This window comes from Emydura macquarii, unplaced genomic scaffold (genome assembly GCF_026122565.2).
Source record: "Emydura macquarii macquarii isolate MOO-44397 ecotype Brisbane River unplaced genomic scaffold, CSIRO-AGI_Emac_v2 contig_2768, whole genome shotgun sequence".
NCBI classification, from domain to species: Eukaryota; Metazoa; Chordata; order Testudines; family Chelidae; genus Emydura; species Emydura macquarii.
This window is the reverse complement of record NW_027132905.1, coordinates 6282021-6300174: the sequence shown is the minus strand read 5'-3', so window position 1 is coordinate 6300174 and position 18154 is coordinate 6282021. Positions and strand designations below refer to the sequence as shown.

General features: G+C 43.0%; 1 protein-coding gene across 1 annotated transcript in view; it reads right to left on the bottom strand.

The window, feature by feature from the left end:
- Nucleotides 1-18154, bottom strand: part of LOC137165289 (collagen alpha-1(XXIII) chain-like) — a 68281-nt gene that overhangs the window by 25402 nt on the left and 24725 nt on the right. The window contains exons 3-8 of the mRNA XM_067566495.1: nucleotides 15858-15884; nucleotides 15062-15088; nucleotides 5480-5596; nucleotides 4471-4506; nucleotides 1526-1552; nucleotides 1051-1077 (exon numbers count right to left, since the gene is read on the bottom strand). Of these exons, the coding sequence (XP_067422596.1) occupies nucleotides 1051-1077; nucleotides 1526-1552; nucleotides 4471-4473 (57 nt within the window). The 5' untranslated portion in view covers nucleotides 4474-4506; nucleotides 5480-5596; nucleotides 15062-15088; nucleotides 15858-15884. The remainder of the gene's footprint in view (nucleotides 1-1050; nucleotides 1078-1525; nucleotides 1553-4470; nucleotides 4507-5479; nucleotides 5597-15061; nucleotides 15089-15857; nucleotides 15885-18154) is intronic.

Genomic DNA, 18154 nt, shown 5'->3' with positions numbered 1-18154 from the left:
ATTTACAGGGTCTTTAGTTGCCAGTGGGGATTTTCAAAAGAGCCTGAGCAGGTTAAGTGCCTAACTCCCAATGGAAGTCAATAGGCCTTTGCAAATCTGGCCCATAATATACTTTAAGATTCTGCCTGCATTTGGAAATGGAATGTATTATATTCACTAAGAATTCTAAATTGTCAAAAAGGGGATTCACAGAGTTCATGAGTCACTTGCTTTCATTGTTACATTTAAGTAAAGATTGCTCATGTCTAGAGAACGCAACAAAGTTCAACCCTTAGATATTGAAGATTCTGAGCGAAATTCTGCCCAGAAACACACAAGGCCTCGACTGCCTTTTGAGGGAAGGAAGGAGGAAATAAGGCATGAGCGTTCTGGAATTTTGGTGTCAATTCTCTTGGAGGTGCTGATATATAACAGCCATGAGCACCAATATAAAAGCTAGATATATAGGATTGTTCACGCAAGGCTCCCTGATCTACAATGGGCTATCCAGAGCAGCAGTTTGTCCTCATAGATGAAAGGCCTGCAGAAGAGCAGTTTGCATGTAAGCTGCTCTCCTTCTATGCCAGAGAGTATATTTTCTCCAAATATAGAGATCATGTCCAGTGGGCTTCACACCACGCAGAGCATAGTGATGTCTTTATTTGGTCGGTCCTACCAGACTCAGACTGACCAATGCTGGCCTGATGAGGAGCAGCATTCTTAAAAATTCACCCATTTTATTTTCAATTAATTCAGCAAAAGGGCTCAACCTACTGTCTTGTGTAGCATTTTGGCTATTTTATTCTTTATCTACAAGGCTAATGTAATTACTTATTTCTGGGCTGATCGTCATCATGAAAAACATGCCAATGGCACAACAATGTCTGTTTTGAAGTCACATAATTGCTATTCTTTAACTGAACATATGCTAGAAATCCCAAAGAATATAAAGAGTGAATCAGTGCAATCAGCCATGACTACGGCTTTCAACCTTGTTTCTGCAAATGGCTCACTAAGCATTTAGTGTGGTGAACATTAAACAAAAAAAAGGAAGAACCACCAATACCTTACCTTTCTCCCTGGAAAACCAGGCTCACCCTTCAAAAGCAAAAAATAAAGGAAGGGAAATAAGAAACAGGTAACATGAAAAATAGTAATAAGTCATATTCATTTTCAAACTAACTGCTGAAGTGGAAATAGTGTTCTGCTGTTGATGGACAATATCTTCTGAAATGCCAAAAAACCCACTGTGCCTACAGTTTGCTGAAATTAAAAAAGCAAATCCCCCCTTCTCATTCTAAATGCAATTGTTTTACTTAATCTTAACAATTAACATAATTATTTATTCCATCGTCTGGACAGAAAGTACGTTTTCAGTTCCCAGGTAGTGGCTGGTTTGATTCCCTGGAATTCTTAGATGCAATTTGATGACAAGGAGATTACATGAAATTGAACAAATGCGTGCACTCTACCCAGGCACACAAAGGCATTTTGAAGATTCTTGATTTGTTAAAATTGGAGGTATAATAAGCTATTTACCGCTTACCTTTAGTCCTGAAGGTCCCCGTAGACCCTGTTAAAAATAAAATGCATCAGTTTATTTATTTGGGAATAAAAGCATATAAAGGGATTTAAAAACTATACCTAGAAATGTTTGCAGCTATGAAGAAAATGGCACGGATGCCTATGTCTGTTTTTGTTACTTATGAACATTACTACAGACAAACAGTCTCAGGATCAGTGTAATTTATACCACAAATAAAGAAAATGTTCTGTAAATGTTTATATCTCATGTATGAAGAACGTCCTATAAAGTGATCTGGAACCTGACTCAGTACCGTAACTCCCTGCTAACCAATACCCTTTACACAGAAAAAACGATAGAAGGGATTCCCAGTGGACTTGCACAGTTTGCTTCTGTGTGGGGTATTTTATATTCCATAATGAGGCTCAGAAATATGGTCAGCTGAGGATGTTCACAACATCAATGCTTGCCAATGATCCGCTGGTGGGGAAGCAGGTGATTGGTTAGTAAAGTAGCATAAAAGAGTAGTTTGTAAATATAGCTGCTTATGAGATAATATAGGTTAGAGTCCAGGCCCTGGGGCAAATTCATCCCTGACGTTAGCAGGCACAGCTCCCATGATCTATTGTCACATTAGGAGTCAGGGACACTAGTTGTTTAGAGTGGGTTTCAGGATTTTAATGAACAGGTTTCCAAGTGTCCTATACAAGGAAAGGGGAAAATGGTCCAAAGGGAGTTAGAGCAACTGAACCTAGCTGGGAAGGAAGTCCTTTTAATCCAGTTTGAGGAGATGAATTGTTTGAGTCTTTTTTAACAGGTGAAAATGAACTATGGTTCAGTTTAAAAGTTGATAGAGAGTAAACGGTCAGTTCATTACAGTACCAGCATCACCACAGAATCCTAGAAATGTAGATCTGGCAGTGACCTTGAGAAGTCATCTAGTCCAGCCCCCTGCTCTGATGCAGGACTAAGTAAACCTAGATCATCCTTGACTGGTGTTTGTCTGACTTGTTCTTAAAAACCTCCAGTGATGGGGATTCCACAACCTCCCTTGGAAGCTTATTCCAGAGTTCAATTACCCTTAAGCTTCTCTTAATATCTAGCCTAAATCTCCCTTACTGCAGATTAAGGCAGTTACTTCTTGTCCTACCGTCAGTGGACATGGAGAACAATTAATCTCTGTCCTTGTTATAACAGCCCTTCACATATTTGAAGACTTATCAGGTCCCCCCCTCAGTCTTCTTTTCTCATGACTAAACATGCCCAGTTTTTAAAAAAAGATTTCTTCAGGTTTTTTAAACCTTTCATCAATTTTGTTGCTCTCCTCTGGACTGTCTCCAATTTGTCCACATCTTTCCCAAAGTGCGGTGCCCAGAATTGGACACAGTACTCCAGCTGAGGCCTCACCAATGCCAAGTAGAGCAGAACAATTACTTCCCACGTCTTACATACAACACTCTTGTAAATACACCCCAGAATGATATTCACCTTTTTCACCACTTCAGTCCATTGCTGACTCTCTTCAATTTGTGATCCACTAGAACCCTCAGATCCTTTTCCACAGTACTACCAACTAGCCAGTCATTCCCATTTTGTAGGTGCACAAAACCTTCCTCACTTCACTGCGGTGATACCTCTTCTAAACCAAATATATCCAAGTAGATTAGGCGAAGACCTTGCAGCATGTACTACCCACTGGGGTCACCTGACTCAAAGTGCGGTCTCTCTTCCATACCTTTTTTTGTCAATATGGCCAGTCTGTTGACAGTAAATTCTTCACAGTGATTTTTCTTCTTCTTCTCCTGTTTCTACTTGGGATACCTGGCATAATTTTCTTCTATGGTCCTATGTCCAACTTTCAGGTGCTCTCTTGCCCTGCTGAGTGATCTTGCTTTTTGATGTATATGACAAAGGAGGTAATTCAGAGGTATTTTTTAAAAAATCCACCCAAAACCCAATATTTTTTAATGCTGTGAAGATGTAGTACTTCATGGCCTTCCAACGGTTCAGTGCTCAAAACTTATTCTACTGAAAGAAAGCTGCAGGATTGCTGGTGCCCATACGACGAGTGGTACGGAAAGTTAAACATGGAAGGAAGGTGTAGGAAATGAGCGAAAAGAATTCACGTTTACCAACAGCATCCCTTAAGAATAAACCCTCTCCTGAAAAATATAAACATTGTTCGAGGGGTAGTGGGTGGCACCAACGAATCATCATCCGTCAGCTATATTCTGTTCCCAAATTTCACAGCTCAATCCTGGTGAAACACATCCTGGCATTGTAGCTGCAATGACGCTTGTAAGTAGGGTGACCAGATAGCAAGTGTGAAAAATTGGCACAGCGGGTGGGGTTAATAGGCACCTGTATAAGACAAAGCCCCAAATACCGGGACTGTCTGTATAAAATCAGGACATCTGGTCACCTACTTGTCAGTAACATAATAATGTTTGCTCCAATTTAAAAAAATCTCAGTGGAAATAAAAACTACCTGAAAATTCATAAAAGGCAAAAATATTTCTTTGATTAATTAGAATCCAAATTTGGAAATGTGGGACATCGCAGAGAAGGGCAAGAGTGGGAAGATTTGGACAAAGGAGCTTTATAGATAAGCTAGAATAAAAGAGACTCACCTCTTTTCTTTTTGGTGATGCAGGGTCTTATGAGAGCATCTGAGAGAGCTGAAGTAACGGCAGTATCTGATTGCTTCAGTTTCCTGGACAACTTTCTAAGCTCAACAATTGTCCATCTCAGGATGTGTGCAGCTCAGCATAATCGCAGTGTGCTTTTTAATTAGCAAGCAATGGCACAAACAAAATAATTTGCTCTGTGTATTTACAGAGGGGAGTAAGCAAGACAACCAAGCCCAAAACTACATGCACGCCTGAGCTAGGCAAACATTCTACACGAGTAAAGCAAAATTAATCTATTAGTGTTGACATTAACAATGCAGGAAAAATCCTACTAACCATCACTCCAGTTTCCCCCGGCTCTCCTTTTAAGCCCTGGGGAAAGAGAAGGTTAACCAAGTCAGTGAAGTTGATTATGGATATTTGCACTAAAACCCTTCATCTTCCAAAGCATTCAAAATTAATTACTGAGAGGTTCATTGATTTTACATTCTGATTTTTTAAAAATGAATTACTACTGCGTTAGAGATTCGCTGTGAGAAGGGTGACAGTTACTGATCAGGGAGGAGATAAACTTTGCTTTTTTATACATTTTAAAAAATATTCTGACTTCTGATTTTTTGCTCAGACTACCACCCAACCTCCCTCCCCCTTCACCTCCCATCTCTAGCCTACAACTTTCCCCTTACGATTAATTTCACTTATTGTGAAGCTACCATTCTCTAATGACGAGACAGTTATAGAGAATTAAAGAGACTTGTCAGGTTACATTCAGAGGAATCCTTAGAAGCAATTCTTAGGCTGCCTATGGTGATTATTCTCTTCCAGTTGCAATAGGGAAAGAGAAACTCAAGCTTTGTGGGCTAAATCCTGCCCTTTGCTAAAAGCCTAGAGGTGGTGAGCACTACTAGAAATCAGAACCAGCCTGCTGGCACCATGCAGGATGGGCCCTGTGGGCAGGCAGCCATGTTGCATGGCAGGGAGCACATTTTTGCCCTCTTTAAAGAGACATACACATTCCCCTCCTAGCAAATGCCAGAGACACTGGGGCCTGGTCAGACACCCCAGCTGCCAGACCTGGCCTCTTGGGAGCCACAGTTTATTGACCGATGTCATAGTTAGCTCTCTTCCCTAATGGTCTCAAGAGCTAGGTGAGAACCCTACCCTGATGCGGCGTCCCAGGGCACAGGAAGGGAGAGGCTCCTTAGATTCCTCTTCCCCCACTAGCAGCTCCACATGGCCCAGACAGGCATGGGCCTGTGCCAGGTGACTCCTAGGATATTGTTGGCATTCTAATAGCACGCATTCTGTTGTGCAATGTGAATACTCTGTTTTGATCATTCCTTACAGGGAGGCCTTGTGGACCCCTTGGGCCATCTTTTCCTGTATCTCCAGGGGGCCCTCTTGCACCTGGCGGTCCTGGGGGACCGGGTGGGCCAGCAGCTCCATCTTGACCTTGATCACCCTGTAGGAAGTTCATACAAATATTGTGATGTGAAAAAACCCCCCACAAATGCTAAACGGCAAACAAACTATACAGTGCAGGGGAGAAACCAGCTGGGAGTGTGCTAGGGGGATGGGTCCTTCTGATAGCACCACCAAAATTGTTTGAATGGCTTGTCCCGTAGTGAGGGTTAAGATTTTAAGACAGCCAGTTATGGTGCACATGTGGGTGAAGAGAGCTCTGTGTAGACCCGCTCAGTCGATGGGAGAACGCTCTCTGGTTGACTCAACTAGTCCACCTCCTCAAAAGGTGGCAGGCAGCGTTGATGGGAGGGCATCTTCCATTGACGCAGCGCTGTGAAGATGCTGCGGTACGTCAATATAAGTACATCGACGAAAAATACGCCACCGTCGACTGCCGCCGCCAGCGTAGAGCAGCCCTCAAATTAAATAATGGGGATCGTGGCCAAGATTTTCAAAACTGGGTGTCTACTTTAGGCTCCACAGTCCATAGTTAGGCTCCTGAATAACCTCATTTTCAGAAATGTTGACTACCCAGCACCTCCCTTTGACCTGACCCATATTTTCCCGACGACTATCCCAATGGATTTTAACATTGAATATCCCAATCATTCAAATGGGCCACTAAGGTCTGTATTCAGGTTTTACTGATCCCTTATTCAGGATTTTGACCAGCGCCTTCCCACAGGAGTTTTTGTGAGTGAGCAGGACTGGGCCTCATAACAAATAAGAACATAGAAAACACTTGTTAAACATTAATGCCTGAATATTAAAGCAAACACTTGATACTATGCCTATTTCAAACATGATGGTACTACCCCAGTTTAGGAGATAATAACATATTGAATAACCTCTCTCTAGTACAACTGAAATGTAATGCAATTAAAATACTGCACTTGCACCATACTTTGCCAGTAATAAGGAAAAGATGAGCTTATGTCTCCACTTGCCATTTTAACACTAAAGAATTTAGTGTGCACTTGTTGCAGTTAAACATCCAGAAAAGCTTGTTCAGAAGGAGGAGAACTCCAGATCTCAGAATGAATTTCACTCCTCAGATTACCAGCTCCTGATCCTCTGGTGAACTGCAGTAGCTCAGCCACTAGGGTGCAAGCTGATTGTTCTGACATGCGGAGTTAACAGTAGAAATCCCCATGAAAAGGCAGGATTCGTAACTCCTAACAACATCTGGACAGCATACCAATCTGAACAAGACAGGAACAGACCTGTGTTTAATATGGTCCACCCACAAATCAGGGAGGGATTTTCAAAAGTGCCTATGTGAGTTGGGAGCACAAATCCCATTACCATTTGATGTGATTCATACTCCTAAATCACTCAGATATTTGACAATTCCACTGCAAATCCTGAAGACTGTACCCAATTTTGTCTCAGCCAGGAAATCTCCCACTGAATTTTGCGGAAGTAAAAATTCAAGTTAGGACTTGCAGATTTGGACTGATCTTTTATTTTATTGTGCATTTACTACTATTATTCATATGGTGCAAGTATAGCATACAGAACTCTCTTTATCCCCCCGCCTCTTTATCCCCCCTCAAGGCCTTTGTTTTCACTCCTTCCTTACATAGGCAAAACTCCCACTACGTTCAAATCGAGTTTTGCTTGAGTAAAAACTGGACAGGCATCTCAGGATTTGGCTCATTGTATTTATGACTTGCAATGGCAATAAAGTGCTATTAGCTAATAAGGAAACATAACTCAGAAGGAAGCACAGCAAGCCAAAAGAAGCAGATTCAACACATCTACCTTAAGGATTCGTCGGCTAAAGACATGCTGGTCATTAGAGAGAAATCCATGATTGAGGCGAGGAAAAACCATCTAGCCAGGTGAGTGGGACGTAGAGCGTGAAAGATCAAGAAGTCAAGAAAAGGTTACAGCAGGGGAATGATTTTTAAAAGGTTCAGTTAATAATATCTAACAATGTAGCTTTGCCAAGGAATAAAGAAATGACACTGGAGGAAATAACCAAGAAAGAGAAATAGTGAGAGCTTTAAGGTCTTTGATTCAACAGGAGGCTTTGTAAGTAGCAAACAAACACAAGAGAGTGAAGTCTTTTCATTAACTTAATGCAGAGGAGGGAATTCAGAGCTGGCAGGGTACAGAAGGTTCCCACATGGCAGAACTTAATTATACAATAATACATTACTCCAACAAGATACAATGGAACATAGATCCCACTGGAAGATACCCCCAGATCTCTAGAGAACAAATATATATTTCCTCAGTACCTATAATAAATATTAATTAATTCCCCTGCCCCGCGCTGTTAATAAATCTCACAAATGTACTTGATGAAAAGCCATCTAATCAAACAAATGTCATCATTCATTGCTGCTTTCTTTTAGCCTGTGTATTTATCTATCTACAAAGAAGTGCAAAAGACATTTCATTTCTGAAGAGACATGGTGGGTGAGGTAATATCTTTGATTGGACCAACTTCTGTTGGTAAAAGAGAGAAGTTTTGAGCTCCACAGAAGTTGGTCCAACAAACAATATTATCTCACCCCCCTTCTCTCTCATATCTTGGGCCAAACTTGGCTACACTACCACTGCAAACATTTCATTTTTTTTTATTCACATGCATAAAACTGTAAGTCAAAACACTGTGAGCTGAGTGTAGTTGAATGTGACAGTTCTTCGAGTGATTGCTCATGTCCATTCCATGATAGGTGAGTGCATGCCACCGTGCACGGTTCCCGGAACTTTCTTCCCCTTAGCAGATCCCGTAGGGCCGACTCTGGTGCCCCCTGGAGTCCCACGCACATGCCGCGGTATATGAGGCACTGCCGGCCCTACGCCCGCTCAGTTCCTTCTTTCCGCCCATGACGGTTGCTGGAACTAGCCTTGCTCTCTGCAAGTACCATTCCCCATTGTTTGAACTCTTTGTTATTCGAAGTACTTTAGTTAGTTTTAAGTAGTTGTTAAGTGTAGTTAGATAAGAAGTCCCTGAGGGACTTAGAGCGGCCGGGCCATGTCCCGGTCGCCCGGTTTTAAGCGGTATGTCTCCTGCAGGAAGGCTTTCCTGCTCAGCGACACCCACAATCGGTTCCTTAAGTGCCTGGGGGGAGAGCACAGGAAAGATAAATGCAAGACCTTCAGGGCTTTTAAACCGCGGACTCAGAAGGACAGAGAGATCCGGTTAAAAGCCTTGCTCATGGAGGCAGCGCTCCGCCTGGGGTCCGAGCCGTCCCGCTCCACCTCGGCACCGAGCATAACCTCGATGCAGAGTGCACCGCCGGCACTGGGATCGACTCGGCATCTGCTAAGGGGAAAAAAGTTCCAGGAACCGTGCCCGGTGGCATGCACTCCCCTATAATGGAATGGACATGAGCAACACATCTCAAAGAACATCAGTTACTGGTAAGTAGCCTAGTTTTTTCTGTTCTTTCTATTTGCAATTTGAGTTCAGCAGCACAGATCACCTAGTTGTTCTTTCCTGAGAGAAAAACAAGGGATACTTTTCCAAATTCAGTCTCAGCTACAGACTGTGGTAATATTTTTGTCATCTCAGCCATGCAGGCTGTTGCTTGCCTGTGCCTGTTTCTGTAACTTCCCAATGTACTAGAAGGATATAACACACATTATTAGTAACATCTTTCTTCAAGCACCATTGACAATGCTGCAGACAAGTGCTGAACGCTTCACTGAAAACGGAAGTGTTCGGTGATTGGCAGCTGAGTGGGTCTGAGACTGAGCTGCACAGTCTACAGCTTCTTGACACCTTCCTGATGTGTCCAGATGATAACGCCTGGCTCCTAAACTGCTAAGCCAATATGCCGTCAATTAAGCCAGTGGCTCTTAACCTTTCCAGACTACTAGACCCCTTTCAAGAGTCTGAGTTGTCTTGCGTACCCCAAGGTGCACCTCACTTAAAAGAGACCCCTAACCTAAGACTGAGTTACTGAAGTCTTCAAATAATGATTAAAGACTTCAAGGTACAGAGAATCCACCAGCAACTGACCTGTGCCCCATGCTGCAGAGGAAAGCTGAGGCCAGTTCGTCTCTCACAATTTAATGCTGGTGTCCTACATGAGATGAATATCTACTGTTCATCTCCCTCTCAGTAAATAAATGAAAGCAAACTTTCCAGGTAAAGTTACTGATCCTGAAAACACTTATGCATGCAAATAGCACTACCAAGGAAAGTTACTCACACATATAAGTGTTTGTAGAATTGGGCACTAGTTCTCAAAAATTAGCACATAATACCTGTATAAACTAACTAAGTGAGCAAGAGTTACATCCACCGATGCAATTATCTGTTTTGGGTACACATTTTCCATAGGTGCTGGTTATAGGAAATTAAGCCCTAATAAAGTTATTACACACAAGAACAGAAGTACATAGCAATACATAGAGTACATAGCAACACATTTTCATAGTTCATCTTTATCAGCATTCACCTCATTTTCATTGTTTATTTTCTCCAGAACATTCACTAGTGTTTATTTTTACTTTTAATTTTCTAGACTTTCCATACCCAACCTACTCATACTATTTTTGTACTAAGCCTTGCATTAAATAGGCTTTTCCCCCTCCATACTATTTTACTAATCAGGCTCTTATTGGATACATTACCAGTTATTTATCCTTTTTAATTATTACCAATTCTTTATTCAATCTGATTCTTTATCCTTTTTGATCATCATCATACAGAGCTGTGACACGTCTCCCTCTAACAGCTAGGAAACAACTTTAGGAAATAAAGCTACCATTGAGGCTGCAGAGATAATACAGACTAAGTTACAGAAACAGAACTACTCTGGGCCAGGTGGTATCAGAGGAGAGCATGTTTTAGGGACAGGAACAGAGGTGCTGAATGGTGAGTAAGTACCGCAGAAGCTCAGACATAACAGAATTGTTTGTGAACCACAGGCCTTTAGAACCAGAATGTGATTGCTTAACCGTGCTGGTGAGGCCCCAGAGCCAGGGATCCCCTAGGGACACAACACATTGAGAAATTGGGGCAAAAACATATTTCATAACATGGACACTTCTGAATGTGCTTTTTTGGTCTGTGTAATTGACAACAGCTGTGAATTGCTTTCAGCCTTTTTTTTTAGTTACATAAGAAAATTGCTGCCCGATCACTCAAGAGGTTTTGTATTTAATACACCACCATGACATTCCACAAAGCGGAGCAGGTCATTGTAGAGTCAAACCCCGGCAGTCATTAGATTCCTTTGTGTTTTTCTCTCGTCAGCCGGGATCTCTTTTTGTCTGTCAGTTAGTTAGATTTTGGGGCACTTTTTAATCTAGCAGAAAAAGGCATAATGCCATCCAGTGATTGGAAGCTGAAGCTAGGCAAATTCAGAGTAGCCATAAGGGGCAAATAACACAGCAGGTAACTAACCATCGGAACAAATTACCCAGGTTTGTGGTGGATTCCCAACACCTGCAACCTTTAAGTCAAGGCTGGATACCTTCCTAAAACATACGCTATAGTGTAAAGAAAAGCTATTGGGTGGGTGCCAACGTTACTGGGTAAGGTTCTCTGGCCTGTGTTCTGGAGGAGGTCAGACTTGATCATCATCATAGTAGTCCCTGCTGGCCTTAATAATCATCTCTTCTGTAGTTCCCAAAGGTCCTGATCTTGCACTGCGATCCATGCAGGCCATTACGGGTCTCTAGTTGGACAGGTTGGTGCACCTGTTCAGAGCCCCAGACAGTTTGCAATCCAGATTCAGTACCAAAGCCATCACAAGGCTCACACTCCACTTAGACCAGTGGTTCCCAACCTGTGGCCTGGGGGCCAAAAGTGGCCTGGGGGGGTCTTTCAAAGTGGCCTGCCACGCCCCTCCTGCTGGCTGCAGAAGGGAGCCGCTGCCTAAGGACTCAGACAGAGCGTGTTGCCACGGGGCTATAAGACCGGTGCAGGCTCCTTGCTACAGCCAAGGGGACTGGAGATCAGCGCAAAGTGTTTCTCCTGGGTCCATTGGTGCTGGGGTCCCTGCTGGGGCCAGAGGGAGGGGAGCACTGATTTCCCATCCCCCTGGCTGCAGAAGAGAGCCACTGCTTAGCGACCTAGTTGGAGCATACGGGGCTACAGGACACGTGCAGTTTCCCTGCTGCAGCCAGAGGGATGGGAGATCAGCAAGGAGCCTCCTTGCTGAACTTCTTCCATCTGGCTGCATTTGGGGGGGGGGGGGAGTAGAGGAGGAGGCTGCAGCTGGAGCAGCCAGGATCCACCATGCTTGAAGAGGGGCAGGACTCTAAAAATCAGGGCCTTCCGGTTTGGCCTGCACTTAGCAGGCCACTCACCGTGACTTAGCTGCCAGACCATGTACCTCGGTGTGCAGTGACAGTCACTCATCTAAGCCAGTGCTTTGTCTGTGCGTGTGGGACGTACTGTAAGTAATGTGTAGGTGTAAAAGAGGGAATGTAAAAATGAGCACAGGAGCACCAAAATGTTTAGTTTCAATATGGATTGGTTTGTCGTCCTTAATGGTGTATCCGTCAATGCGTTTTTTAGGAGCTGATAGACTGGTGGCCCCTCAGGGTTGTAAAAATGATATTTGTGGCCCTCGAGCCAAAAAGGTTGGGAACCACCGACTTAGACCATCTTTTGAGGACTTGGGTGGGAATTTAAATGATGCCTAAGCCTCGGCCGACCTTTTGCACAGGGGTGAACTTCATCTCAAGAGAAAAGGTACAAATCTTGGAATCCAAATCTGCTCTCAGTGTTTTAAACATGGAGGCTTAAGCATTTCAAAAGGACCTAAGTGACTTAGGAGCCCAAGTATCCATTTAAAAGCCAATGAAACTTTGACTTGGGCACTTAGGAGTCAGTTTTGAAAAATGGGACAACCTGCAAATAGATTTCGGAGTCTGAAAATTTCCCCCGGAATGGTCAGTTTACCTCAATCATGGTGACACCAGGTATGCTTATGAAAGAACATCCAACCTTAGGCGCCTGATTCTGCTGAGTGCCACATGCCCTCTAATCCTTCTGGACTGAAGGCAACCAGCACTTCATCAGATGAAAGCCTGAACTTTTTAGCGCTTATTCAGAACGTTAAGTAAACGTTTAAAAAGCAATTATCTCCGCATGATGTTGCATATGGCAAATATTCCTCATGAGGATGAGAAAGGCACAAGAAAGATCGTTCCTTTGTCTGTTTCCCCTCATACATGTCCAATAAGTGCATTGCTGGTATCCTGGTTCCAGCTCTGAGTTATACAGGAAGATTTTATATAATTTTGTTTTTAAATACAAAATAATCATTCTTCACCACAAAGATGCTGAAAGACCCTGATCACAAAGTAACACAACACACTACTGCATGGTGACCAGACCCACCAGTGCTTTAAACCCTCCTTTTCAAGGGGCACCCAAATGTAATGCTCAGGCTCAGTTGAAGAGGGGCTCTGTTCTCCCCTCTAGACACACACCCAAAACACTCCTCCTGCAGAACACAGTTCATCATTTGCAACAAGCTCCAATGAATAAGATAGTGAGAAAGCAACAGGGAACACCATCAACCATCAATTCCCCTGGAAAGTGTTGTGCTAGACAGACAGTGATAGTGTTGCCTCACAATACACTTCCCACAGTGCTGTGCAGTAAGAGTAATTACCATACAAGTAGTCATTTCAGTGGATAATATGGAAAAGTCACTTGAATGGCATAAAAAGTTCCCTTCCCTTTTCAGGCTGAAGGGGCTCTTTTGAGTCCCATGGGCCCCTTCGTTTTATCCACTCTTCTGTCCTTCATGACCTCTGGGAGATGGATACCACTCCCTCTGGACGCCTACTCCCAATAAAGCAGAGATGAGGCGTCAGGACAGATTCTACCCTTCCTGCTGAGCGCACTGATCCCAGCAACTGCTAACCTGTGAGCAAAGGACAAAGTTCACACCTGAATCTCAAAGGCCCACCTAACACCACATTCCCTGCTGCGTAGCTGGGCGGCCCTTGTTTTGTTGGGTTTTTTCCAAGGTCTACTCCGCTTCGATTGTGATCTGATGAAGATCACCAGGAATTTGTTTCTCCACTCCCCGTGTGCAGACTGTGACCAGCTCACATACTGCTTGCTCAGCAGTAATTCATGCTCTTTGTTAGAAGACACTTCAGTAACTATGTGGAACAATCAGAGGGGAGGGGGTTATTCGGAGACCCTGCAGATGGAGAGTCTGGAAGAAGCCTGGAGTGAGGCACTTGACCTTCTAAAAGTGATGGCACCACTAACGACAACCTCGTCCAGCTTCAAAGGAAAGCCTCCCGAATGTAAGAGACTCAGTCTGAACACAGCTATGCAAAGGAGAGTGCTGTATGTTTAATAATCAGGAAGGATCCATATGGGTTTCCTTCACAAAATGCTCACACTGCATTTAAACACAAAAAGAAGATGCCAACAGTCACACATCAAAGCAGCAGCTGAGCCTTCTTCCAACAGCCAACTCCTAGGTTCGTCTATGTGTCAGATGCTAGGCTTAGACAGGTGCACACTAGAACACTAATTTAACAACGCTGAGCGTTCCCAGGCACCTCCATCAGACATAGGAACTCCACCTCAGCCGGTGTCTATACACTGCAGGCTTTACTCACTTGAATAAAACATACTACTGTAGAAAGCACATATCTGATGGCACCCATACCACACCACTTCTTATTTCTTGACATGTTGAGCCTTCATTTACCATTCCTGTCCCAGCCGCTCCATTCTGGCTAGAAGCCTGATCCCATATATTTGCTGAAGGAAACCACTCTGTTGTACTAACTTCACAGGTTAGAAACAATATCCATTAGTGTAATTCCCACCACAGGTCATTAATTTCCATATGTTATGGCAGAAACTGTTCTCGCTTCACTTGGGTTGGTAACATCTTTATCCTCAGTCAGAGGCAGCCCAGAGCAATTACAACTGAGTGAGAATATATCATGAATAGAATAGTCCAGGACAGAAGAGACACGATGAAACAAACTTATAACACTGGTCAACTCACTGGCACCTCACACTGCCACGGCTGCCTGTTGTACCTACTCACTGTCTCTCCTCACATAGTTAGATTGTAAACTCTGTGGGGCAGGGAGCATCTCTGTCACTATATGTATGTGCACAGTGTCTAACACAGATGGGGGCCCTGACCCGTGACTGACAACTTTAGGTACGACCACAATACAAATAAACAACAATAGTTGTCTCAGGTGGAACACGGAGCCTGCCAGTATTTCTTTGTTCTCTTTTCTCAAGGGAAAAAAGATCTAGAGATGGGAAACAAATCCAAAAAGTGGCCTGGCTCATAGGACGGAAGGTTCTTAAATAAAGCTTTCATGTCTCTAGACCGTAATTATCTGGGAAGGAAAAATGATGCCCAAGAATCAATACCAATGGCAAAATATGATATTTTCTAACCTTCACTGCATTAGTTTGCAGTGACAAATATTACACATAGAACATGCTTATTTTTCTAAAATAAAGGAAAACGAAACTATTGGTACTTACCCTTGGTCCGATGTCCCCTTCTTCACCCTACATGTCACACAAAACAGCAAAGGTACAGCAATTAGAGTTCAAATCTCAGACGTGCAAGACAGAGTGGGAGGCCTACTAGACTGTGGAACGGTACCCCAAGGGAAATGGCAGGAGTCCCCTAGCTTAACTCATTCAAAACCAGGTAGGACAAAGACTTGAGACAATGTGATGATGGGGAACTATTTTTCATTGGCAGGAGACCAACAGATACTACAAGGTATTTTCTATTTTGAAGGTTCCCATAGCAGCTGCCTGTAACCTACATGGAAAAATGGTGCCTTGGCTAAGAACTTTTATTATCGCAATAACCACTTTTCCACGGCTTTTCTAACTCTCGGTGAGGAGGCAGAGCATTAACATGGAAATAGGAGAGCACAACCACTAAGCCATCTGTGCTGCTGGAGAAAATGGGAGAAGAGGGTGGCATGTGGATGTCTCAAGTTCTATGAGGATCACCATGAATCCTATATCTTGGAAGAGTTAGCCTCTGCTAATCCTTTTCCCTGCAGGAGAGAATGGAATATTACTATTACCCTGTCATTTTAAAGCATTTTCTACTGTAACTTTTTCCCTTCCAGGGGTTTTGCCAAGATAAAGGGAGAATTTAGCTCCCTAGGCTCCACCATGAAACAATTACAAGACATGACTCTACCATATTAGGGTAATCTTAACTAACAAAATCCCAGTGCCAGGGAAACAATTGAAGTATTTGCTAATGCATTGTAGAGGGTTTTAAAGATACATTTTGGTGAGTTTAGTCCTTTACCTTTTCCCCTTTTGGTCCTGGAGGTCCCTGTAAATGTAAGCGAGAGCAGAATAAAAAAGCAGCAAATACATCAGCACACACATCTCTCCTCCAATGTCTTGACTAGAAAGAATAAGATTCTTTATTTTATGATTTGATTCACATTCAACTCTATTTCTCTCTCTCTTTTTATTTAAGCGGCAAGCTGTTTTACATAAAAGGCTTACGTCTAGGAAGCACCAATGAGACCATATCTGTTTCCCTCTCTCATCAACAGGAAACCCCCAGACTAAAAGAACAGAAAAAAGCCTTTTTAATCTGTATCTCAAGCATGCATAATATTGATATTTACTACATGCAAGACATTACTCGAGCTAGCAAATCATTTCTAGAAACACGTGCTCAGTGTTTCATTACAAGTATGTTACTCCCAGTTATATAGCTGTTTGAAATATACAAGGAGGACAGGATGTTTTCTTTGGCCCATCTGCTGTTCCTCCAAAATAGCTCTCTGTCTGAGATGGGCAGAGAGAGATGGGTCAGAGCCCCAAGGAGCAGCCACGGAATATGCTCTGATGTGTGTGTCACTTAAAGTTTAAGGCAAAAGAAGTCTTTTGTTTCCATTCGGCACCATGAACGGCAGGAGCATTAGCTAAGCAAGACCTGATGTGCCACAGGGCAGGGAGGAGGCAGGAGGTCAAGATGGAGGCGCAATGGCAGAAACATTAGCTTTCTAGCACAGCAGCTCATTTGCTGTAAGTTTGGCCTCAGGCAACACCATTGGCCTCTTTCCGTCAAGAGCATTCCATTGACAAGCTCACGAGTGGCATGGTCTGAGCATGGTCATTTGATGGGCTGGGTTTGCTTTTTCATTCAGTCTGGTTTTTGCCTTCCCGGAGGTGTCTCTTCGAGCCTTGGTGCTTGCAATTTAACTTCCAACCATCAGGATCAACACACACAGCGAGAGGAGAATGGGCCCTGTAGTGTGTGTTGTATGTATTTGTGGTTTCTATTTCTTCTTTTAATTTATGGGTCTTCTTTTGCTTTTGGGTTTTGCTAATTTAAGGCCAGACCCTGTGAGACGCTGAACCACATTGGACAGCAGAACGCTCAGCATGTTGCAGGACCCAGACCTCCAGTTTCTCTGTTCCCATGTGTTCACTCTATAGGGGATTGGCTTTGAAAAACCAAACCAAACTATTTACATCCAGTAACCATTCCCACCCTTTTCACTGCCACCAAAACGTGATGTGGGTTTGTTTGGTGTATGTAAAATGGTTCCAATCTAAATTTTCTTCCTTTTTTTTCTCCCTTCCCCCCCACCTCTTTCTTAAGGACAAAGTAAGGTTTCTTTTTTTAATTGAACTGTTTAAAAAATGTTAAACATTTGTTGAAATTACAATTATTATTGTTAAAGTAATTAACTTGATTTGGAAAGAGAAAAATCAGACTTACTTGATTGACTTTTAGATCAAGCAAACCCTGTCATTTTATATTATTTTATTTTATTTATATTTCGGGGGTGAGGGAAGGAGGGAAGAGACAAAAAATTGAGAACAAGTGAGATGAGTTCCAATCCTGCAGGAGAGCCCAGGCCAATGACATCTGCACCTGTAAAGCGCCTGATTGAAATCAGGGATGCAGGGGTCTGCCTGTGGAACCTGTTGCAAGGTTGGGACTATAACCTATATTTGCTCTACACATGGATATCCTACTTACATACATTCATAGATTTTAAGGCCAGAAGTGGCCATTACAATCATCTAGCCTGACATCCCACCTCTCTCTGTGTTGGTGGATGTTTGCTATGTGGACCAAGGGAATTACTGGCCTGAAGAAAAGTAGATCACACTATTATACACATGGATTTCATGTCCCTCTCTTCACTCAGAGTCCTATCCTGCAAACATTCAGTTCTATGTGTATGCTGACAATATAGGAGCCCAGGAATTTGGGCACCTTAACAAAAATCTATCCAAAGCTCTTGGCTGAAATTTCCAAGGAACCAAAGGAAGTTAGGCACTTCAGGCCAGATTTTGAAAGGTAATGTAGTGCCTAAATAGGTGCTTGCCAAGATTTTCAAAATAGGTGCTTGCTGAGATTTACCACTGAAATCAATGGTAGGTGCCCAGATGCTTCTGACAATCCCATAAGGCACTACCTACAGCTTTTGGCACCTAACTACCTTTAAAAATCTGGCCCTTAATTCTCTTCAGCCCCTTTGAAAATCCCAACCATTGTGTCCTTAAAACGGGGATGGAAAACACATGAAAACTGGCTTTTTCTTGAAACTGCTACTATTTCTTCTTTCCCGGTCG